Here is a 24,608-nt window from a genome sequence, read left to right on the forward strand (position 1 = left end):
ATTTCATTTGGGTACAGTGTAGCATGACCGCGCAATTGTCACTGAAAGCGCTAGAGCGCTGAAAGCTGAAAATTGGGCTGGGAAGGAAGGGGGTGAAAGTGCCCTGTATTGTAGTGGTTAAATAGGAGCTGCTTGACACAGTAAGGTCCACCAGAAGATCCTTAAAAGCTACACATCATGCCGAGACCCAAAGAAATTCAGGAACAATTGAGAAAGAAAGTAATTGAGATCTATCAGTCTGGAAAGGGTTATAAAGCCATTTCCAAAGCTTTGGGAATCCAGCGAACCACAGTGAGAGCCATTATCCACAAATGGCGAAGACATGGAACAGTGGTGAACCTTCCCAGGAGTGGCCGGCCGCCCAAAATTACCCCAAGAGCGCAGCGACGACTCATCCAAGAGGTCACAAAAGACCCCACAACAACGTCCAAGGAACTGCAGGCCTCACTTGCCTCAGTTAAAGAGGAAGTAAACCCTGATGGGTTTACTTCCTCTTTTTTTCCCTGCAAAGGTAAAGCATAATGGACTACTATGCATCGCATAGTAGCTCATTATGTGTCACTTACCTGACACAGGAGCCAGCGAAGTCGCCGCTGTCCCCTGTAGTCCACCGCATCCATCTTGCTGGTGGCGTCTCGCAGCTCCGACGAATGACAGCGGCGAAGCCGCGATGACGTCACTCCCGCGCACGCACACGGGAGTCGTGTCTCGCAGCTCCGCCGCTGCCATTCGGCGAAGCCGCGATGACGTCACTCCCGCGCATGCGCACGGGAGTCGACAAATTAGGCAAATCCATTCTTGGACTTGCCGCATTTAGTGCGCCTGCGCGCCGCTGTCTACGGCGCATGCGCCGTAGACAGCGGTGCCCATTTTCGGGCAAATATCTCCTAAACCATATAGGTTTAGGAGATATTGCTTGGACCTACAGGTAAGCCTTAATCTAGGCTTACCTGTAGGTCAAAGTGGTTTGAAAGGGTTTACTTCCTCTTTAAGGTCAGCGTTCATGCCTCCACCATCAGGAAAAGACTGGGCAAAAATGGCCTGCATGGCAGAGTTCCAAGGAGAAAACCACTGCTGAGCAAAAAGAACATCAAAGCTCGTCTCAATTTCTCCACTAGATCTTGATGATCCCCAAGACTTTTGGGACAACATTCTGTGGACCGATGAGACAAAAGTGGAACTCTTTGGAAGGTGTGTGTCCAAGTATATCTGGCGTAGAAGGAACACTGCATTTCAGAAAAAGAACATTATACCAACAGTAAAATATGGTGGTGGTAGTGTGATGGTCTGGGGCTGTTTTGCTGCTTCAGGACCTGGAAGACTTGCCATGATAAAAGGAACTATGAATTCTGCTGTCTACCAAGAGATCCTGAAGGAGAATGTCCGACCATCTGTTCGTGTACTCAAGCTGAAACGAACTTGGGTTCCGCAGCAGGACAATGATCCTAAACACACCAGCAAGTCCACCACCGAATGGCTGAAGAAAAACAAAATGAAGACTTTGGAGTGGCCTAGCCAAAGTCCTGACCTGAATCCTGTTGAGATGTTGTGGTATGACCTTAAAAAGGCCGTTCATGCTCGAAAACCCTCTAATGTAACTGAATTAGGACAATTCTGCAAAGATGAGTGGGCCAAAATTCCTCCAGGACGCTGTAAAAGCCTCATTGCACGTTATCACAAACGCTTGGTTGCAGTTGTTGCTGCTAAGGGTGGCCCAACCAGTTATTAGGTTTAGGGGGCAATCACTTTTTCACACAGGGCCATGATGGTTTGGATTTTTTTTCACCTTTAATAATAAACACCTTCATTTACAAATTGCATTTTGTGTTTACTTGTGTTGTCCTTGACTATTGTTTAAATTGGTTTGATGTTCCGAAACACTTAAGTGTGACAAACATGCAAAGGAACAGGAAATGAGGAAGGGGGCAAACACTTTTTCACACCACTGTAGCTTATGAGGCAAGGATTTTATTCTGGCTTGCTCATTTATGGCATGTATTGATCCAAAACATTTAAAGTGTCTGTAGAATATAACAATGCAATTCTTGTATTTGCTTTTTTTTTGTTTTTTTTGTTTTTTTATATTCCATTTTGTGTTATCTGCTTCATAAGTGCAAAAAAATACTGTGCATCTCGTCAGAAATTCAGAGCGACCCTTACCCTGAGCACACTTATTGTGTTATATCCAAGTCCTCCTAGTTCTTATCATTTTGGAAGATGCGAACTACATATACTTTAAAGCAGTGTTGAACCCAAAAGCAAACTTTTATTATATTGCAGCTCACCAATTCTTTAATGTGATAGCTGCATTTTCTTTTTTTCGTCTTTTTTCTTTTAATCTAGCCAGGAAGTCTGTTTTTCAACAGAACTAGCTGTCCTGTAAATGTAACAGTTACAGGGCTTGAGAAAAAACACTTACCACTGACTGGTGCTTACAATGATGAGCATTTATTTATTTAAAACCTTTATCCCAAAAGGAAAAACAGTTTTCTGTAAATGACTAAAAAGTGCTAACTGAAGTTTGGCTTCAATTGGTTTAGTGTATCTAAATCTGCTAGTACATTTAACACTCCCCTCCCCCCAGATAATCTTGCTGTCTGATGTTGCCCCCTGTGCTCCTTCAATACATAAGGTGCATTGCTGGCCAGATCGGCAGGTGAAAAAGCAAAACAACAAAAAAACTAAAATAAGACAATGAATGCAGCCACCACATCTAATGCTTGCTAAGCTGCAGTGGATTACGGTATTTGGTTTTGGCTTTAATACTGCTTTATAGACATCAGTAAGAGACACGATACCACAAAAGGAAGCTTATATTCATAAGTGTGTAGACGTTTGCTGCAGTTTGTGGGTTTTTTCAGGGTAAGCTAAAGGGCAAGTCCACCTTTCATAACATGTTACATCCATTTTCAGGGTGTAACATGGTGTGTATGAATGGACCGGCCGCAGCTGCCCTGCTTTGACAGCTAGTGGGAGATTGTCTACCCTCGCTAGCTGTCACAATTTAAAAAAACTGTGGCCCTGCAGGGCTTTTTCAGTCGTTTTCAATTACCTAGTTCATTGATTATTCCTGTCGGCGAGTATCAGCTTCCTTTATAAGGGGTATGAGGAAGCAGATACACTGACAGATCTGCAGGAGACCAGTATGGGATCAGTGATCTGCTGATCCCTGGTGCAATGCATTACAGCCTCCAGAAACAAAATGTATAAACCTGTTGTTTTTTTTTATCGGGGGGGGGGGGGGGTGCATTTACAGTACCTTAAATTTTCCACGTTTTGCTATGTTACAATCAAAAGCGTAAATGTATTTTATTGGGATTTTATGTGATAGACCAACACAAAGTGGCACATAATTGTGAAGTGGAAGGAAAATGTAAATCATTTTCCATTTTATTTTTTTATTTTTTTTACAAATATCTGTATTCAGCCCCCCCCCCCCCCCCTTTTCTCTGTTACCCCTACCTAAAATCTAGTGAAACCAATTGCCTTCAATAGTCACCTAATTAGTAAGTGATTTATTCTCATTATTCGGCTGTTCTGTGAAGCCCTCAGAGGTTTGTTAGAGAACCGTAGTGAACAAACCACATCATGAAGGCCAAGGAGCACACCAGACAGGTCAGGGATAAAGTTGTGGAGAAGTTTAAAGCAGGGTTAGGTTATTAAAAAAAATATATATATATCCCAAGCTTTGAACATCTCACGGATGACTGTTCAATCGATCATCCGATAATGGTAAGAGTATGGCACAACTGCAAACCTACCAAGACATGGCTGTCCACCTAAACTGACAGGCTGGCAAGGTGAGAACGGGACTGGCTGAAGATGCAGAGTGTGTGAAACTCCGCATACCTCAATTTACATCGGTTTCAGGTTTTCTTTCATTACATTTCTGCAGAAGAAAATTGGATCTAAGACAAAGTATGTTCCCTACGGACAATCCTACTCCAAGTATGTTTGTTTTTTTTTAAAGAAAATCATTCCCATTTCTGTCTGGAACATGAAGATCCAATGCCAGAAGGCTCTGTTCCTGGGGTATTGAGGAGCTCAATTTGGTGGTTGATGGTTCGAAATCTGGAGAGGGTGAAATTCTTCTTTTCAGGTGTTTGGAAGATAACAACATACAGGCCAGTCTCTTCACTTGGTTTGAAGGTGGCTACAGTTCAGTGGACTTGGTTTCCACAGGAGAGCATACAGCCCATTGATATCTTGAAACTTTTGGCCAGTACACCTTGCTCTGCATTATTGGACGAACCAGTTGTAGGTTCAATTTACCAATGCCTCTATAGTGGCTTATATCAACCTCCAGGGTGGCACTAGGAGTCGTGTGGCTCAGAAAAGTGAACCACATTCTGTCCGGGGCAGAACAGGTGCTGTCTGTCACCAGTCCATATTCCAGGTACTGTATAGAAAATTGACAGGGGGGTTTTCCAGTCATTGGCAACTAATACCAAGACCATGTGGTCGATGCATCCTGAGAAGTGTTTTAGCAATCTGCCAACGTTGGAACTCTGCAGATGGATCTACTGGATTCCAAGTTCTACAACAAGTTGGATAGGTTATGTCTGGGACGAGAGTCCTACTGACAGGGGTAGATGTACTGGTAAGACTTTAGTCTCCAGTTCTCCCTAATTGACGCCTTCCCTCCTTGGACACTTGCAGTCCAGCCAGACCTAATGGTCTTGGGTCCTGTTATCTCTGCACTGTTGAGCGCCTGAAAGTCGGCTTTAGGGAACTTCAATTAGAGGACTTTGAGATACTTTACACCTGGGATGAAGCCAGGAAGTGGCACCCGCAGAAATGTCAGTGGGAGTTTATTTTTTTTTATTTATTTTTTTCTTCCCCTTTCTTTAATTGGGAAGGGAAGTGAGTTTGACCTTTAAAGGGGTTGTAAAAGCGCAGGGTTTAAAAAAAAAAAAAAATCAAACCTCTCATACTTCCGCTGTGCAGTTGGTTTTGACCCCGATCCTCCTCTTCTGGGGTCCTTCAGCAGCTCTCCTGGCTCCTCCTCTTCTCGAGTGACTCGTGAGTTGGCCCGCCCTTTGCTGCCATAACAGCTTCAACTCTTCTGAGAAGGCTGTCCAATAGCTTTAGGAGTGTGTCTATAGGAATGTTTGACCATTTTTCTAGAAGCGCATATGTGAGGTCAGGCACTGATGTTCAACGAGAAGGCCTGGCTTGCAGTCTCTGCTCCAATTCATCCCAAAGATGTTCTATCAGGTTGAAGTCAGGACTTTGTGCAGGCCAGTCAAGTTTCTCCACCCCAAACTTGCTCATCCATGTCTTTATGGACCTTGCTTTGAGCACTGGTGTGCGGTCATGTTGGAACAGGAAGGGGCCATCCCCAAACTGTTCCCACAAAGTTGGGAGCATGAAATTTTCCAAAATGTCCCGGTATGTTGACTCCTTAAGAGTTCCCTCCACTGGAACTAAGGGGCCAAGCCCAACCCCTGAGAAACAAGCCCACGCCATAATCCTCCCTCCACCAAATAATTTAGACCAATGCAGCTAGGTCCATGAATACATGGATGAGTGAGTTTGGGGAAACTTCACTGATCTGCACAGAATCCTGACTTCAACCTGATAGAACACCTTTGGGATGAATTAGAGCGGAGACTGAGAGCCGTGCCTTCTCATCCAACATCAATGCCTGACCTCACAAATGCGCTTCTGGAAGAATGGTCAAACGTTCCCATAGACACACCCCTAAACCTTGTGGACAGCCTTCCCAGAAGAGTTGGAGCTGGTATAGCTGCAAAGGGTAGGCCAGCTCAATATTGAACCCTATGCACTAAGACTGGGATGTCATTAACCGCTTGCCGACCAGCCGCCATCAATATACTGCGGCAGATCAGCACGTTCCCACGAACTGTCCTAGCTGTAGTCGACCCTTTAAGGGATAGCAGGTGCGCGTCCACTGCGGGGGGAGGGCGATGCACGTGTCCGGCGGGCACAAGAGCCAGAATAGGGACGAGTGTGTAAACACACAAATCCCTGTTCTGTGAGGAGAGTAGAGACAGATCGTTGTTCCTAGCTAGTAGGAACACACAATCTGTCATCTCATCTAGTCAGTCCCATCCCCCCTACAGTTAGAACACACACGAGGGAACACAGTTACCCCTTGATCGCCCCCTAGAGTTAACCCCTTCCCTGCCAGTGACATTTACACAGTAATCGGTGCATTTTTATAGCACTGATTGCTGTATAATTGTCAATGGTCCCAAAAATGTGTCAAGTGTCAGCGCTGTCCACATCGGCAGAATGGCATGGGCAGGCAAATGGGCGTACCTGTACGTCCCTTTAAATTTGCCGCCCTGTCATCGTGAGAGCGCCGGCGGCAGTCGGGTCGTCTCATGGGGCGGCTGAACTAGGAGATGCTGTTGTAAACAGCATCTCTCAGTTCTGCCTAGCAACAAGTGACGCTGATCTCTGCTCCATGTGATTGGAGCAGAGATCAGTGTTCATTAAAAGAAAGCCCAGCCCCCAACAGTTAGTAACACGCCCCTAGGAACACTTAACCCCTACACTGCCACCCACTGGTTAACCCCTTCACTGCCAGTGTCATTTACACAGGAATCCGTGCATTTGTATAGCAGTGATTGCTGTATAAATGACAATGGTTCCAAAAATGTCCGATGTGTCCGCCATAATGTCGCAGATCGCTGATCGCCGCCATTACTAGTAAAAAAAAAAATTATTAATAAAAATGCCATAAAACTATCCCCTGTTTTGTAAACGCTATAACGTTTGCACAAACCAATCAAGAATCCCTTATTGCGTGTTTTTTATTTATTTTTTTATTTATTTATTTTTTTACCAAAAATATGTAGAAGAATACGTAACGGCCTAAACTGAGGGAAAAAAATGTTTTTTTATATATGTTTGGGGGATATTTATGATCACAAAAAGTAAAAAATGCGTTTTTTTTCAAAATGGTCTCTTTTTGTTTATAGCGCAAAAAATAACAACAGGGGTGATCAAATACCACCAAAACAAAGCTCTATTTGTGGGAAAAAAAGGACGTCAATTTTTGTTTGGGAGCCATGTCGCACGACCGCGCAATTGTCAGTTAAAGCGGCGCAGTGCCGAATCGCAAAAAGCAATCTGGTCTTCAGCCCCGGACCATTTTGCTGGCTTAAGTGGTTAAACTGAGGAAAAATTTGCTTTTAAAAAATAAAATAAAAAGAATTGGGGATATTTAGCAAAAAGCACAAAATATTGTGTTTTTGTTTTTTTGTCAAAATGGTCGTGTTTTTTTTTTTTTTATAGCGCAAAAAATAAAAATCGCAGAAGTGATCAAATAACACTGAGAGAAATTTCTATTTGTGGGGAAAACAAGGAGGTCAATTTTGTTTGCGTACAGTGTTGCACGACTGCTCAAATGTCAGTAAAGTGACGCAGGGCCATATCGCAAAAAATGGCCTGGTCATTGAGCAGCCAAATCTTCCAGAGCTGAAGTTCATGTGCATGTAAAGGCAGGCGTCCCAATACTTTTGCCAATATAGTGTATCTTAGAGCTCTCCTTTCATTTTTGTTCATTTGTTATAGTAGAATATAATGAGCTGCTGACCAAGGAAATGCTAACCTTAAAAATCTGATTTAGACCGATTTATTTATTTATAGTTAATGTATGTCTAACTATTTTATATATTTTTTTTGTACCTATTATGTACAAATCTTTCATTTTTAACTACAGGTGATGATGGAGGGAGGGCACAGCAAGGGTTTTGGGTTTGTCTGTTTTTCCTCTCCAGAAGAGGCTACTAGGGCTGTGACTGAAATGAACGGACGAATAGTTAGCACAAAGCCTCTGTATGTAGCGTTGGCTCAACGGAAAGAGGAGAGGAAAGCAATACTCACCAACCAGTACATGCAAAGAATCACAAACTCGAGAACTATGCCCCCGCCAATGTTTCCAGCATTCCAACAGCCTCCAAACTACCTTGTATCTTCTGTGCAACAGGTAATACAATTTTTGGCTGTTATTATATTGTGTTTCTAATAATGGATACATCTACAGGTGTTTTGCATTAAGTAATAGTTGCACAAATCCAGGTACTACCTATCACCTGTAATCTTGAACCTGTGGAACTTCTTATAACCTAAATCCAGGCTATACACATGGCCTTTAAAGCAGGGGTCTCCAAACTTGGTAAGCAAATGGCCAGTTTACCTTCAGACTTTAAGGGGGCTGGACTGTAGCTAGCGTGAGTACAAAATGTCCCAGCATTAGTGGGAGTAAATTGTGTCCCATCGTTTGTCATTGGTAGGAGTAGTGCCCCGTTGTAGGTGTCATCAAAAGGAATTGCGCCCCATTGTGTCATTGGGAGGAATTGTGTTCTTCATTGGTGTTGGTGAATAAAACAGTGCCCCAAGGGCAGGATAAAGGCAAACAAAGGGCCACATCTGTTACCGGGCCACAGTTTGGAGACCACTTCTTTTAAAGTATATAGCCATATATCCACTTTTTTTTTTTCTATTTCGTTTATTGACGGACACAGCTCCATTAATCTTGACTGTAGGGTTATTACGCCACCTTCAGGAGAGGACTAGGCAGAACATGTAATATATGTGAAAAACAACAGAACTGTACCGTTCCGCCCAGGGGGCAGTCCCTCTGGTAATAACCCCTCAGCTCAGTTTTTTCTGCCTAGTGAAGGAGGACCTAGGCTCCCTGCCGGGACCATTAATCCTGGGGATTTTTTCTGGATTTTTGCCTTTTGCGCAAGATTTTAAGATCCTGTGATCTTCTATCAACAACCGGCTAGGTGACAGGCTGGATAATCCTTGTAGTCTCCCCAGCCTGGCCATCGAGCGTGCTGGGTCGGCCAATACATGCCCCTCAGGCTGCAGGGGTGGTCGGTGAGCGCAATGCTCCATGGCACGCATATGACCGGACTACAGATGTCTGTCACAGTGTGCCGTGGCCCGCAGTCACCCCGTACTGCTCGGGTGTGGGTCTGTGGTGGGATGCCGCCAGCTCGTCCGGATGATAAGTACAGCTCTTCCTGCCTCGGTGGGATACAGCAGCTGGGCATGCCCTGGGAGGTCGATTTTAGGGGGTCCCTCTCCTCTTTCTTTCTCTCCTGTCCCCCCCCCCCCCACGGGGGATGCTGCATGACTGGGCTGTTGAGCGGTGTGTGTACATGAGCCAGGGGTCCTCCGGGGTGCTCTGATCCTTGATTGGGGGTTGAGCTGGCTGTCTGTGTCCCTGGGCTGTCTTTGGTATCTCTCTGCTGGTGTCTTGGGGGTCTGCATGTTCTGCCGCCATAGCGCTGACTGCCGCCATTATCTGTGTACATTCTCTGCGTACAGTTGTTCGTCGCCCATTTTCTTTTAGTCTGTGAGAAGCATGTCAGCGGCCATTTTGTCGGAGTTCGGCGGCCATTTTCCCTGTGATTTTTCTCGAAATAGGGAGCCTGGCGGCCATTTTCTTGTAGCCTCAGTCAGGTTTTCCCCTCAGCGCTGGTTCCTGTACCTCAGAACAGCGCGTTTTTTTTGCTCTGGACACCTGGGAGCTGACACTGGATACAGGCATCTGTAACAGCTTGGCGCATCGCTAGGTCGTGGTGGTGAGTCCTGCGGTGGGGGCCCCTCAGTCTGCAGCAGCTAGGAGGGTGGGGTTGAGCACCTTGTCTTATGTCCCCAAGCGTGGCAGACAGGGTGGGTCAGCATGGCGTTTCTTCCCCACACCTCCCTGCAATTGCAACCGGCTTGTCAGCAAACAATGCCGTGCCTTTGGATGCTTTGTTGGCTGGCCTTGAAACGATAAGTTCCTGTCTTGGCCACCAAACAGATTTTTCCCCTCCAGCATACCCAGGCCCTGTTTGGGGCAATAGGGGACCTGCTCAGCCGCGGGGTGATAGTTCCTATTCCAGAAACGGAAAGGTTTCAGGGATTCTATTGCAATCTGTCTGTAGTCCCCAAAAAGGAATTGGTACGTCCAATCTTAGACCTAAAAGCCCTCAATTGCTTTGTGAAAGTACAGAGGTTCAGAATGGAATCCGTTTGCTCTGTAGTCGCTGTACTCCATCAGACGGACTCTCTGGCGTCTCTGGCTATCCAAGACGTGTACCTGCACATACCCCTATTCCTTAGGCATCAGAAGTTTCTGCGATTTGCAGTAGGGGAAGGCCACTACCCGTTTGTGGCTCTCCCCTTTGGCTTGGCTTCAGCACCCCGAGTCTTTACCAAGGTATTGGCTCCAATTTTGGCATTGTTGCAACAACGTGGGATCGCAATCATGGGTTACCTAAATGATTTTCTGAGAGCAGCTTCTGCCTGAGAATTAAGGGAGGATGTGGCGATCACCATGCAAACCCTGCAGGAATTTGGGTGGGTGTTGAACCTCAAAAAAGCGGTACTTGTGCCAACTCTCAACGCCTGGAGTACCTAGGCTTACTGCTGGACTCCGTGGAAGCGAGAGTGTTTCTCCCTTCAGACAGACTGCAGACTCTTAGAGCCGCTGTGAAACTGTTGATGAGACGCAGGTGGTCATCGCTGGGCTTCTGCATGCGAGTCCTGGGCCTCATGGTGCCCTCCTTTTTGAGGCGATGCCATATGCCCAATTTCACACCAGAGTCTTGCAGAGGGAGATATTGGCAAATTGGGAAAAATCTCCTTTATCCCTGGATTCAGGTGAGCCAGTTAGTCAGGGACTCTCTTTGGTGGCTGAGATCTCCATCTCTTCGGTCCAGGAAATCGTTCCTACCTCTTCATTGGACAGTGATCACAACGGACACCAACCTGACCGGCTGGGGTGGAGTACTGGCAGTACAATCGACCCAGGGCCTCTGGTCAAGGGAGGAATCCCAGTTGCCGATTGGAACTTCGAGCGATCAGGCTATGCCTCTCCACATGGTCGATGAAACTACAAGGACGTCCGATCAGGATCCAGTCAGACAACGCCACGGTGGTGTCATATGTTAACCATCAAGGAGGAACAAGAAGCTTGGCTGCAGCATGGGAGGTTGCTCACATCCTTCGGTGGGCAGAACGGCGTGTACCGGCCCTGTCGGCCATTTACACCCCGGGAGTAGAAAACTGGCAGGCGGACTAAGTCGCCAGATGCTGGACCCAAGAGTGGTCAATGCATCAGGAGGTGTTTAGGCTTTGATGTCCTGGCCTCTCGGCTCAATCAAAGGGTGCGGAGGTTAGTGTCCAGGACAAGAGATCCCTGGGCGGACGCGTTGGTGGCTCCATAGGAGCAGTACCGAATGATTTACGCCTTCCCTCCGTTAAAATTGTTGCCACATCTGCTCCGCAGAGTGGAGGCCGAGGGAATTCCAGTAATACTGTGTGCCCCAGATTGGCCTTGGCGTCCTTGGTACGCCGACCTAGTATGCCTGGTGGCAGATGCCCCTTGGCGATTACCGATGCGAGAAGACCTTCTGTCACAAGGTCCAATACTCCATCCTGCTTTTACCATCGCTGGTTTTAATGGCATGGCTGTTGAAAGCCAGGTGCTTAGGAACCGGGGTCTGTCTGACTGTGTTGAGGGCACGAAAATAGTCTTCTCTGAAGATATACCATCATATGTGGAAGGCTTATATCTCCAAGTGTGAGGAGATGGGGTGGCATCCACGGACCTACTCGGTGTTCAGGCTCCTGCTGTTCTTACAGCGTGGGGTAGACCAGAAGTTGGCCTTATGCATCATCAAGGGACAGATATATCAGCCTTGGCTGTTTTTTTTCCAAGGACCCCTGGCATCTCACTCTTTAGTGAGCACCTTTTTGTGCAAGGGGTCAGGCATGTAATTCCTCCGGTGCGTCCACCTTTACCTCCATGGGATCTGAACCTGGTACTATCGGCGCTTCAGAAACCACCGTTTGAGAACATCAGGGAAATTCACTTGTTGACGCGCTCTCAGAAAGTGGTCTTTCTAGTGGCCATTACATCTGCCAGGAGGGTTTCTGAACTGGCGGCCTCATCTTGCAAGTCACCTTATCTAGTTATCCACAAGGATAAGGTGTTGCGTGCGCAACCTTCTTTTCTGCTGATGGTGGTTTCGGCTTTTCACCTAAATGAAGACAGTGTTACCAGCTCTGTGTCCAAAACCAACACACCCTAAGGAGGTGGCCCTCCATTCCCTGGACGTGGTCCGGGCTCTAAGGGTATATCTGTCCCTTGCGGAAGTCAGATTCTCTGTTTGTTTCGGTAGCTGATCCGAAAAAAGGACTGGTGGTCTCGTCGTCCACCATCTCCAGGTGGATCAGACAGATCGTGGTCCAGGCTTACACCTTGAAGGGGCAGGTGCCCCCCTTTTCTGTCACGGCCCATTCCAGCAGGGCATTTGGGACCTCTTGGGCCTTCCAACATCAAGCGTCAGTCGCTCAGGTGTGTAAGGCGTTGACTTGGTCGTCCGTTCACACTTTTACAAAGGTCTACAAAGTTGATGTAAGCGCATCTTCTGATGCCTGTTTTGGACGCAAAGTTTTGTTGGCGGCTGTGTAATGTTGCAATTTACACTCTTTCTTCTTGTTGAGAGAAAGTTACCTTTTGATTGTCAATGCACTTTGCTGCATATGTTGGCCGCAAGTTCTGATGCGGTTGGTTCAGATGGTGACTCCCCTGTTAGGGAGCACCTCTGGTTGTGGGTGAAGTTATGTTGCTGTTCCCACCCCTCGTTATGACACTACTTGGGGACGTCCCTACGTTCAAGATTAATGGAGCTGTGTCTGTCAATGAACAAAAGAGAAAATAGGATTTTTGTACTCACTGTAAAATCCTTTTCTCTGAAGTTCATTGACGGACACAGCACCCTCCCCCTCCTATTGGTTTATGGTATAATGCTTGTTGACGTACTGAGCTGCAGGAAGCAGGCTGAGGGGTTATTGCCAGAGGGATGCCTAATGGGCGGGTCTGTATGGTTCTGTTGTTTTTTCACATGTATTACATGTTCTGCCTAGTCCTCTCCTGATGGTGGCGTAATAACCCTATTGTCAAGATTAATGGAGCTGTGTCCGTCAATGAACTTCAGGGAAAAGGATTTTACGGTGAGTACAAAAATCCTATTTTTCCAATGGTTCTGGATAAAATGAGGGAGAATTAGAACAACCTTTGATGTTTTAGTTAGAAACATTTCCTCTGACTCATCTGCTTATCGTGGTGACAACCGTTTTACTTGACAAGAAAGAAAGGGGAAATCTGCAGAGGGACACAGACTGCAATTAAAAGCTAGGGACTTGGGAAACCTTCGTCACCGGGACAGTTAGTGGGTGACACTTTTTCCCTCTGTCCTTGCATTCTACCGTGGCATCAGATTAGAGTGGTTCCCTTGGACTACTGATTGTGAATTGCCAGACATCTAACCCCCCACTTTTTTCTCTCCCATATCTCCCTGTCCTAGTGTGTTTTGAATATTGTGTATAAATGTCTCTCTCACATTGCGTCTCTTGTGTTCGTTCTCTGAACTTTCAGTTTGTCACACTATCGATCAACATCTTGACATCTGTTCCATGTCATTCTCTTACCACTGGACCTCTTACTCGAGGGCCATCAGCTGAGGTTGACAGCCCGATAACACTATGGTGATGGCTTACAGAAGCCAAAAAGGGAGGAGTCGTTGTTGAGCTATAGGGCAGAAAATTTAGCACGTATTCCTTTGTTTGGAATATTGGGTCCCAGTGCTCTCAGCAGTTTATATACTTGGAAGTGGAAGACAGGACAATACTCTGCGCGCCATGAAGTGTTCTTTCAGATGTGTTAAAGATGGGGAACATTTCTTTGAGTAGCTCATCAGATCCCAGCTTTCTCAGTGGTTCCTATAGCCCAATTGGAAGACTTACAGGCAGACTTCAGAGTTGGCACTGCATTTTCCTAGGGGAAGGGTCTCTCCATCAGCAAGTGTTCTTCAGTCATGTCAAAGATGGAACTGTAGAACTTTGTACTGATGGCATTTTGTCACAGTTGAATGATCTCCTGGTTCATAGCCAAAACAAGGGACCCTCTAGCAGATGCAGTTGATGCTCTGGTCATTCGGTGGATGCAATACTCTAGGATTTATATATTGCCTACAGGCCTGTGGGAGCCTGTACAACTATGTAAGACTGCAGGTAAGGCTGGAGTTCAGGTTATTCATACAGTACAGGACTAGTATTCATAGGCAATGGGTTATATGCGGCTACCTTCAAGTGATTGGACAAAGGCAAACATTTTTGGCCAGGGCTGCTCGTAGAGCATACCTATTAACCCATCCACTCAGTGGAGCTCCGGTTTTTTATAGTGTTCTTAGGTGAAGGACGCGTTCTCCTCCTGAATAAGTATTTTTTCTTTCTAAACCCTTGATTCAGTCTTGATTCCTTGATTGAGTCTTCTCTCAACATCTGACTGCTTATTGCCTTGCAGTGCCTAGCAGTTTCCAGATCAGTTACTCTTGGTGTGTACCTCAAGGACTCTACCGAGAACCCACACCATAGAGCTGGCCTGTATTGTTTGCTTTGGGCACTGGATCCTGTGTTGGGCGCTTACCATGGTCCAACATGTGAATTTTGGCTGTAGGGTGCTATACAGGTCTAGGGTCTATGTCTATGGTTTCATGACCCTAAAGGACCTTAATGGGCTCAGCATCGTAGATGCGGTAAGAGAGGGTTTCCTGTATTTAAAAATCAATTTCTGGCTTTAAATACACATCCACTGGGGATAGCACACTGAGGTTTAGTGGGCAGAGAAATTGAGTGATGGTCCCTTTATTACGGCACCCTCTGCTATTTTGTCTCTAATGCTTCTTGGCAAGCAATTTTAAAATTGATGATTTTTCCCTCCTGTTTGGACTCTCAGAAGGATTAGGTAAATGCATCATGGTCCCAGATGAGGTGTTTCTGCCCCTCTGTTACACTGAGAACACAGTACATTGCTGCATTCCCATGGTCGTCTTCTGCAGGGACACAACTGCAAAAGATTGCTCAACGCCTGAGTTGTAGCGGCTTCTTTTCCAGATTCGCAAAACCTTCTATTCCACAATCCTGCATCGTCCGTATCCCACTGGGGATTCCCTCACTAGCAATGGTGGATCACAGGTGCAAGGCAGATGGGACAAAAGGGTCTAATAGCATGCCTTTCTCAGATGGCCTACATTAAGGCCGGGTTCACACCGCTGCGATGCGGGAACGCCGCAAATCCGCGGCGTTTTCCCGCATCGCATTACTCCCGCCGGCAGTTCACACTGCCCTATGCGGACGGCTGGGAGTGTCAATGGTATGTTAATGACACCCCCAGATCCGTCCGCATATCGCAGTGCGATCTGCCGACTCGCACAGGAATCGGATCACATGGTGTGAACCTCCATGCTATCCGATTCTGTTGCGGACCCAAAAAAGGGTCCCGTGCGAGTTTGCTGCGGGAGCGATGCGAATTCAGCCATACTATCTGTATGGCTGTACTCGCATCGCTACGGAGATCGGATGTGATTTGCGGTGCGAATCACATCCGGATCTCCCCCCGCAGCAGTGTGAACCCAGCCTAAACACAGAACACCACTCAGAGATAGCTGTTCCCTTGTTCTGAGTTTTGACACCACTCCCATCATCATCTGACTCTAGCTGCCTCTTAGGTACACACCATGTAGCCTGTCTCACAAAAGCTGATTTTTCTGCCACTATGTCTGACACTTTTATGACCTTTTGTTCTCCAGAGGCTAGAAATGGTACATGTCCTGTATTCCCCTTGAATCTGTTCAGGAGTCAGAAGTGGAACCTCCTTTACTTAAAGATATGGAGAAAAATATTGATGACCGCACCTGACTCTACACAGCCTAAACACACCCATATGGGCGTGACTGGCCAAATAAAAAAAAGGCCTTTCCTATTCACATATAGATTGATATTGCAAGCCTTCCAGAAGTCCTCAGTGAAGGTGCACCCCCTAGTCCTCAGAGTGGGGGATATTTGTTTGATTTTTGCGCCAGTCTAGAAAGGGGTACAAAATAAAGAGTTTCTATCCTTGCCCTCTCCTTGCTTTTCCTTCCAGTCTTCCACTTTCAAACCAAAAAAGTGGATTTGACTGCCTTGTACCTGCTTATGGCACAATAACTGGTTGTATTGGTTCCTTCAGATGAATGGTTTTAAAGTTTTTATACAAACTTGTTCAGTTCTAAAGAAAAAAGGGACATCTGCCCGGTACTGGCTGTGGGAAACGAGCAATGCCATTTGGGCTCTCCTCTCCATCCCAAGTCTTTCCAAAAATGTGTTCTCTGGTTCTGGCTCTTTGCTACGAACCCAGGACATTCATGTAAAAGATTGCCTGGGTGACCTTTTACTGAAGGACACTTCACCCAAGATCTTGTCTGCCAGTCTCTAAAGGGCCATCCAGTCCAAAAAGTTGTGCCTGTGCCCATGCTATAGAACATAATTGTTGGCCAGCAAAGTTTGTACTGGGCAAAATAGGGAAAGCGGAAATGGACTTGACATTCAGAGAAGCACCACATAAAGACCCTGTTAGCCTACACCTTTCCACATAGGCCTTAGTGATAGAGACCTTATACATTTTTATAGGAAATAAAAATTTGGAGTTATAAAAAAAAAAAAATCAAGCAAACCTTGTTTAGCCTTAGAACCTCAGCCCCAGATTTTTATGGTTTTGTTATGGTGAGCAGTATTTTCTGTGGCGAGGAATTGTAGGTGTAAAATTGTCCTGTATGAGCTTGTAGTACAAGCTGTCACTATAGATTACATGGGACCAGTCAGAACCCTAATCAGAATTGCAGTGCATGAGAAAGCAGGTGAGTGATTCCTTGGCTCTCCTGGCAAACCTGTTGCCAGCGGGTTTCCATTCAGGACAGGATCTCTAATATGTCACACACCTTAGATTTACAGCGGTCATGCTATGCATTAAGATCAGTACTTTGCATTCCTTTATTTTTATCCGTTTAGAAGATTTATACACGTGAAAATATTGAAGTAACATAATAGAGCCCTCATTTGACATAGCACAGATTTACTAAACACTACTTTCTCTTGTATTCACCGACTGACACAGCTCCTCTCTTAGCCATTGAGTTGTTACGCCACCTTTAGGAGAGGACTAGGCATAACATGTTATGAAAAACACAGAACTTTTAGTTTCGTCCAAGGGGCGGTCCCTTAGGTAACAACCCCCCAGCCTGCCATGCAGCCTCAGTTTTATTTTGCCTAGTGAAGGAGAAGGACCTAGGAACCCTGCGGGCCCATCAGTCCATGTTTTTTTCTGCAGAAGCTTTGCTTTTTGCGCAAGACTAAAGATCCTGTGATCTATCAACAGCTGTCTGGATGACAGGCTGAATACCCTAATCCTTGTAGTCTCCCCAGCCTGTCCAGTGAGCATGTGCAGACCAGAGCTACATGCTGGGTCAGCCTCTACGTACCTCCGCTCCAGAGATGGTTAGTGAGCGTTAATGCTCCAGGGCACACATATGACCGGGCTACTGATGTCTGCGTCACAGTGTGCCAAGCCAACAGCCACCCTGTACTGATCAGAGAGTGGGTCTGTGATGGAATATCTCCCAGCTCTGCAGGACTGGTAAATACAGCTCTCCCTGCCTCGGTGGGGCTGGGCATTCCCTGGGAGGTTTGATTCGGGGGTCCCTCACCTCCCTCTCTTCTCTCCCTGTCCCCATCTTCCCTCCCCCCTCCCTGCAGGGGATGCTGCATGTGGCTGCTGAGCGGTGTGTGTGTGTCATATGCAGGGGCTCTCCGGGAGGGCACTCACCGGGGGGGGGGGGGGGCTGCGCTGGCTGGATGTGCCCTGATGTGTGTGTTTCTCTCCCTGGGGGTGTCTGGTGAGGCTGTGTCTGTCGATCGCTGCAGCGCTGTTCACTGCCATCTCTGTCACTGTCCATCATGGTATTCAGTGTTCAGCGGCCATCTTAGGTGAGGGCAAGGAGTAGCATGCTCTCCTGTAGCTTGGCGGCCATTTTCCCTGTGTTTTGTCCTTTATACTGGACACTCAGCGGCCATTTTCTTGGAGACTGAACATGTCATAGATCGGTTTCAGCGCCATAAGCAGCATCTCTGGATGACAGTGTGATCTATACACCTGGGAGCTGACAAGGGACACAGGCACTACTAGCTGGACAGCGCAGAACCAGTCAGGGTGGCGAGTCCTTCGGGAAAGAGCCCCTCAGCCAGCAGCAGTTAGGAGGGTGGGAACATCACTGTCCTGAGTCAGGTGGCAGACAGAGTAGGGTCAGCATGGCTCAGAAATTGGTGTTTCTTTCCCCGAAATCCAGGCAATTGCAACCGGTTCACCTGCAGATTGTGCAGTGCCTCTAGACGCTTTGTCGGCGGTCCTCAATTCGTTCATTGCCAAGATGGAGGCAGTGCATGGGCGCAAAGGTTCTAAAAAGCGGCCCCTGCCCCCCCCCCCCCTCCCCCCCCGTCCTCTGGGGAGAGCTCTGACGCAGACTTGGGCCTTGCTGAGGCTGGTGACCCCTGTTCTGTCGTTTCAGATAACGCTGACTAGGACCGTTCGGACAGGGAGGTTGAGTCCCCGCCCGGGTCCGTGCGTGACAAAGCACTTGTTGGAGCACTTATCACAGCTGTGTGCGTGATACCCTGATGATTCAGGAGCCAGCAGATCCCTCTGCTGATGTAGCGGTCCCTTTTGGGTCCCGTAAGCCAGCCCGTTCACCTAAGGTGTCCCCGTATCTGACTTATTTTGATAAGTTAATTTACAAGGAATGGGGTCGACCGCAACAGACGTTTTCGGTCCCCAAGTATATGGCGGTGAGCTGCCCCTTTGAGGAGAGCCTTCTCAAAAATGGTTGGCTCCTCCGGTTGTGGACCCCCCAGTATCCAGATTAAACAAAGTAACCACGATCTCCTGCATTTAAGGACCCCACAGACAGGAAGGCAGAGGCAGTGGCTCGTTCCTTGTTTACGGTTGTGGGGTCAACCATGCGACCAGTACTGGCATCCGCACTTGTGTCACAGACACTGAGTGGGCAAAACTGTTGCAATTGGGAGAACAGGCTTCTCCTGTCTGTGTGGAACTAGCAGACCAACTAGTGCAAGGCCTGAAGTATGTTTGGGACGTGGCCCTGGATACTCTCCCTCTGTTATCCAGGGCTTCAGTGTCAGCAGTGGTGCTGAGGCACCTGATTTGGTTAAAATGCTGGTCTGCTGACCAGGCATCCTGACGGATCTTCCCTCCCTTGGCGACCGGCTCTTTGGAGCCTCTTTGGATGACATTATTAAAAATGCCACAAGAGGTACTCTACTTCTACAGGCCGGGAAGGCTAAGGAGCCACACTGTAGGCAAGGGCCCTCATTTTCCGCTGACAAACGTTTTTTTCATCCGCCCGGAGCTTCGACCAAGCGTCCCCAGCCCGACAGGACAACTGCTGAAGGACCAAAGCGTCCCTCGAACCGCAAGCCTAAAAGGCTATGCCTCTCCACGTGGTCGATGAGACTACGAGGGCGTCCAATCAGGATCCAGTCAGACAACGCCACAGCTGTGGAATATGTCAATCACCAAGGAGGAACAAGAAGCTCGGCCGCCGCACGGGAGGTCGCTCACATCCTTCAGTGGGCAGAGCGACATGTACCGGCTCTGTCAGCCATTTACATCCCGGGAGTGGAGAACTGGCAGGCGGACTATCTAAGTCGCCAGATGCTGGACCCAGGAGAATGGGCGTTGCATCCGGAGGTGTTCAGGCTACTGTGCCTGAGGTGGGGCACACCAAACGTGGATCTTCTGGCCTCCCGTCTCAATTAGAAGGTGCCGAGATTCGTGTCCAGGACTAGAGATCTGTGGGCAGACGCGCTGGTGGCTTTGTGGGATCAGTACCAGATGATCTATGCCTTTCTTCCACTGAAACTGTTACCATGTCTGCTTCGTAGTGGAGGCCGAGGGGATCCCAGTGATACTGATTGCCCCAGATTGGCCTCAGCGTTCCTGGTACGCAGACCTAGTGCGCCTGGTGGCAGACGCTCCCTGGCTACTGCCGTTACGAGAAGGCCTTCTGTCTCAAGTTCCGATTCTCCATCCTGCTTTACCATCGCTGGTTTTAACGGCATGGCTATTGAGAGCCAGGTGTTGAACCGGGGTCTTTCAGACTCGGTGATCCCAACTATGCTGAGAACATGGAAATCTTCCCGAAAGATATATCATCGTACCTGGAAGGCCTAAATCTCCATGTGTAAAGAGAAAGGATGACATCCGCGCTCTTTTTCTATATCCAGGGTCTTGCTGTTTCTTCAGCAAGGAGTAGACCAGAAGTTGGCTTTGAGCACCATTAATGGACAAATATCGGCCTTGGCTGTCTTTTTTTTTTTTTTTCAGCAACCCTGGCATCTCACTCTCTAGTGAGCACTTTTGTTCAAGGGGTGCGACATGAAGTTCCTCCGGTGCATCCACCGTTACCCCTGTGGGATCTGAATCTGGTGTTATTGGCGCTGCAAAAACCCTCATTTTAAAATATCAGAGAGATCCCTGTGTTTACTCTTTCCCAGAAAGTGGTCTTTCTAGTGGCCATTACATCAGCCAGGAGGGTTTTGGAACTGGCGGCCTTGTCCTGCAAGTCGCCCTACCTGGTTATTCACAAGGATAAGGTGGTGTTGCGTCCACAACCTTCTTTTCTGCCAAAGGTGGTTTCGGCGTTTCACATCAATGAAGACATTGTGTTACCATTTCTGTGTCCTAAGCCGACACATCCTAAGGAGGTGGCCCTGCATTCCCTGGACCTGGTTCTGGCTCTGAGAGTGTATTTGTCTGCCACGGCTCCCTTCCAGAAGTCAGACTACTTGTTTGTTTTGGTGGCTGGTCCGAAGAAAGGTATGGCGGTCTCGTCTGCCACCATTTCCAGGTGGATCAGACAGATTGTAGTTCAGGCCTACGCCTTGAAGGAGCAGGTGCCCCCCTTTCCAGTCACGGCCCACTCCAAAAAGGACCATCGGAACGTCTTGGGCCTTTTCAACATCAAGCGTCTGTCACTCAAGTGTGTAAAGCGGCATCCTGGTTGTCTGTTCACACCTTTACGAAATTCTACAATGTAGATGTCAGTGCATCGGCTGATGCCTGTTTTGGCCGCAAAGTTTTGTAGGCGGCTGTATAGTTGCAATTGCACATACAAATTATTTTTTTTTGGGTAAAAACGCAGTACCTTAAGTTTTTTGTGGTGGTTTTTCCACACACTGTCGTTTTGTGGGTAAAGTTTATACTAGTTCCCACATGCCATGGTGGATGAAGTTTTTATGCTGTTTTCTCACCCCTCGTTTTGGCACTGCTTGGGGACGTCCCAATGGCTAAGAGAGGAGCTGTGTCAGTTGGTGAATATAAGAGAAAATAGGATTTCTTGTACTCTCCGTAAAATCCTTTTCTCTGCAATTCACCGACTGACACCACACCCGCCCCCTCCTATTTTTCTTTACATTATACTACTTGTTGACATATTGGGGCTGCAGGGCAGGCTGGGGGGTTGTTACCTGTGTTTCTCATAACATGTTATGCCTAGTCCTCTCCTAAAGGTGGCGTAACAACCCAATGGCCAAGAGAGGAGCTGTGTCAGTCGGTGAATTACAGAGAAAAGGATTTTACGATACAAAAAATCCTATTTTTAATGTGTGTTTTCTGTTTGGGACCAATTAAAGTGTTAATAAACCCAGCATCCTGCATTCACTATATCTGGTCTCCCACAGAACATGGAAATGCAATTATTATTAGTAAATATGAACTGCTAAATACCTTTTCTCATCAGTAGTATAGGAGAGTCATGTGACTTCTTCTATCTATGTCTGGTTAAAGGTTATAGGGGAAGTTTTCATTTTCCCTTGATTGTCCTATGAGGACGCAGGACCCCTGACCCTCTGTCTGGACCGTACTGATTGGCTTTATGCTGATCATATGCACTCTCCCAAGGAAAAAAAATTAACTCTAGCAGTACACACCAAACTGAGCATAGTGTGCTGCTCAGTTCTATTAGGAGATTGTTTGGGGACAGTGGAAGAAGGGGAGGATCAGAGAAGGCAGGATCAAAAAGCCTTTTTACACAAAGTGGAGGATAACCCTTAGCTCCACAGTGAGTATAACAAGCATGCTTTACTGCATATACAGACTGATTTTACTGTTGTGGGTTTAGTAACACCTTAACAATAGTGTATGTATTGAGATGAATGCACTATGGTAAATGAACATTAACAGACTGCTGCACACTGTTTGTTTTTCACTTTTAGCAAATGGGCCGCGGGTTTTTCAGTCCAGGCCAGGTAGCTCCTATCCGCCCAACAGGTCACTGGCAACAGCATCCCAGGCCTTCTCGTAAGTACCTGCTTATTTCAGGCGTTCACTTCTGTTAAAGGATGTTACAAAGGGTTTGCATATACTGCTGCTTACCAGCCTTTAGATGTAGTGACTGTATTCGTTTTATTTTTTTAGGCTTTTTTGTTTTCACCTGGCTATTCTGTGAATGTAAAGATTTTCTGGGCTAGGGTGGCTACGCTACCTTACTCCACTGTATCTGTGGAGGGAGCTGTGGTCGTCACCCAGGCTGATCACCTGATTTGGACTCCTATACAGGGGAGGGGCAGGGGACTTATAAAAGATAGCTTGGAAGCCCCACTGTATAGGAAACACATTTTTTCCCAGTGTTCTTCTTTAATCCTTGTGTTTTTTTGTGGGCCTGTTAACATTCTCATATGTTGTTGCCTAATCCAATTACCCATTTTATTGCTTGAACATCTCAGGATCTATGAATCCCACGTTGTGCGTTCTGTACTGTACAATGAAGATAATAGGAATTTTGACTTATCCTTATCTTACTGTACTGCACTCCAAGAGAAAGCATTTAGGGCTCATGCACACTGCATCTCAAGGAAGCCTGAAGAAGCTCCTTTAGGCTTTTGAGTTTTTTAAAGCAGAACTTCAATCATTTTTTTCATCTTTACATCTATTAAATCTTCTGCCCTTGTTTTAACTTTGGATAGTAAAACATTTTTTTTTTTGCCAGTAATTACCTTATATACAGCCCATTTCCTGTGTCTTGTCTGGTCATTAGCCGAGGCTTATGACGTCATACACAGCTCTCTCCCACTCTTGTGAGAGTTTGCCAGGACGGGGAGGGGAGTGTTATAAGAGGGCCAATGAGAGCTGCAGAGCCAGAGGTGTGTCTGTTGTGTAAATCCAGGAAGTGAACAGGCAGCAGCTTCAGCTGCCCGTAGTTAACATGGATGCAGCCAGACTAGAGGGTCTGGAGGGAGATTTCTGTAGCATATTTGGCAAGTGCAGAATAACAGTATATATAAAACTATATGCAAAGGGGTTGGAGGGAAGCTTCAGAAACAGAACCGTACAGTTCTGCCCAGGGGGCGATCCCTCTGGCAATAACCCCTCAGCCTGCTTCCTGCAGCTTTGTTTTTTCTGCCTAGTGAAGGACAAGGACCTAGGCTCCCTGCGGGACCATCGGTCCTGGGGTTTTTTCAGTTTTTTTGCCCTTTGCGCCAAGATTTTGATCCTGTGATCTTCTGTCAACAGCCAGCTGGATAATATAGATCCTTGTAGTCTCCCCAGCCTGGCCATCGAGCGTGTGCAAACCCTAGCTATGCACTGCGTTGGCCACGACCTGCCCCTCAGGATCCAGGGGTGGCTGGTGAGCACAATGCTCCGGGGCACACATAAGACGGGACTACGGATATCTTTGTCACAGTGTGCCATGGCCCGCAGCCACCCTGCACTGCTCGGGTGTGGGTCTGTGTTGGGGTGCCTCCAGCTCGTCCGGATAAGTACAGCTCTCCCTGTCTAAGCAGGACAGAGCAGCTGGGCGTTCCCTGGGAGGTCGGTTAAGGGGGTCCCTCTTCTCCCTTTCCTCTCTCCCTGTCCCTGATGGGGCTGTAGTGCTGTTTGTGTACCTGAGCCGGGGGGCTCTAATCCTTGATTGGGGGCTGCGCTGGCTGTCTGTGTCCCTGTTCTGTCATCTGTCTCTTTGCTGGTGTTTATGGGCTCTGCATGTGCTCCCGCTATAGCACTAACCACTGCCATTTTCAGTGTATTCTCTGTGTACAGCATTATTGTCGGCCATTTTCTGTTAGCCTCTGTGAGAAGCATGGTCGTCTGACATTTTCTCGGCATTCGGCAGCCATTTTACCTGTGTTTTTTTTTCTATACAAGGATGGCCGGCGGCCGTTTTTTTGTAGCCTCAGAGCAGTTTTTCTCCCCAGCGCTCGTTCCTGTGCCTCAGAACAGCGCAGTTTTTGTTCCTGGACACTCGCGAGCTGACACAGCGATCAGCGACAGCACGGCACATCACTCGGTCAGGGTGGTGAGTCCTGCGGTGGGGGCCCCTCAGTCAGTAGCACCTAGGAGGGTGGGATTGAGCACCTTGTCCTAAGTCCCCAAGAGTGGCAGACAGGGTGAGTCAGCATGGCGTCAGAAGCTGGCGTTTCTTCCCCAGATCTCCCTGCAATTGCAACCGGCTCGCCTGCAAACAGTGCAGTGCCTTTGGATTTCGTTGTCAGGGTGGAAGCGGTGTGCGGGCGCAAGGGGGGTAAAAAGCGGCCCCTGCCCCCCCACTGTCCTCCGGGGAGAACTCTGATTCAGACTCTGACCCCGCGGTGACTGGCCACCCCTGTTCTTGTGTCAGAGGACGCTGACCAGGACAGTGAGGATGATTCCGGGTCCGTGCAGGAAAAAAAGCGCTATTTGG

General features: G+C 47.5%; 1 protein-coding gene across 2 annotated transcripts in view; it reads left to right on the plus strand.

Annotated features, from left to right (window-relative positions):
* The window catches only part of PABPC1L (poly(A) binding protein cytoplasmic 1 like), a 139,891-nt gene that overhangs the window by 58,646 nt on the left and 56,637 nt on the right, over positions 1–24,608 (plus strand). For both annotated transcript variants that reach the window (XM_077459800.1, XM_077459801.1), the window contains exons 9-10: positions 7,694–7,960; positions 22,144–22,228. In XM_077459800.1, the coding sequence (XP_077315926.1) occupies positions 7,694–7,960; positions 22,144–22,228 (352 nt within the window). The remainder of the gene's footprint in view (positions 1–7,693; positions 7,961–22,143; positions 22,229–24,608) is intronic.

Source organism: Lithobates pipiens, unplaced genomic scaffold, assembly GCF_037356315.1.
Source record: "Lithobates pipiens isolate NorthernLeopardFrog02 unplaced genomic scaffold, aLitPip1_a1.2 Scaffold_28, whole genome shotgun sequence".
NCBI classification, from domain to species: Eukaryota; Metazoa; Chordata; class Amphibia; order Anura; family Ranidae; genus Lithobates; species Lithobates pipiens.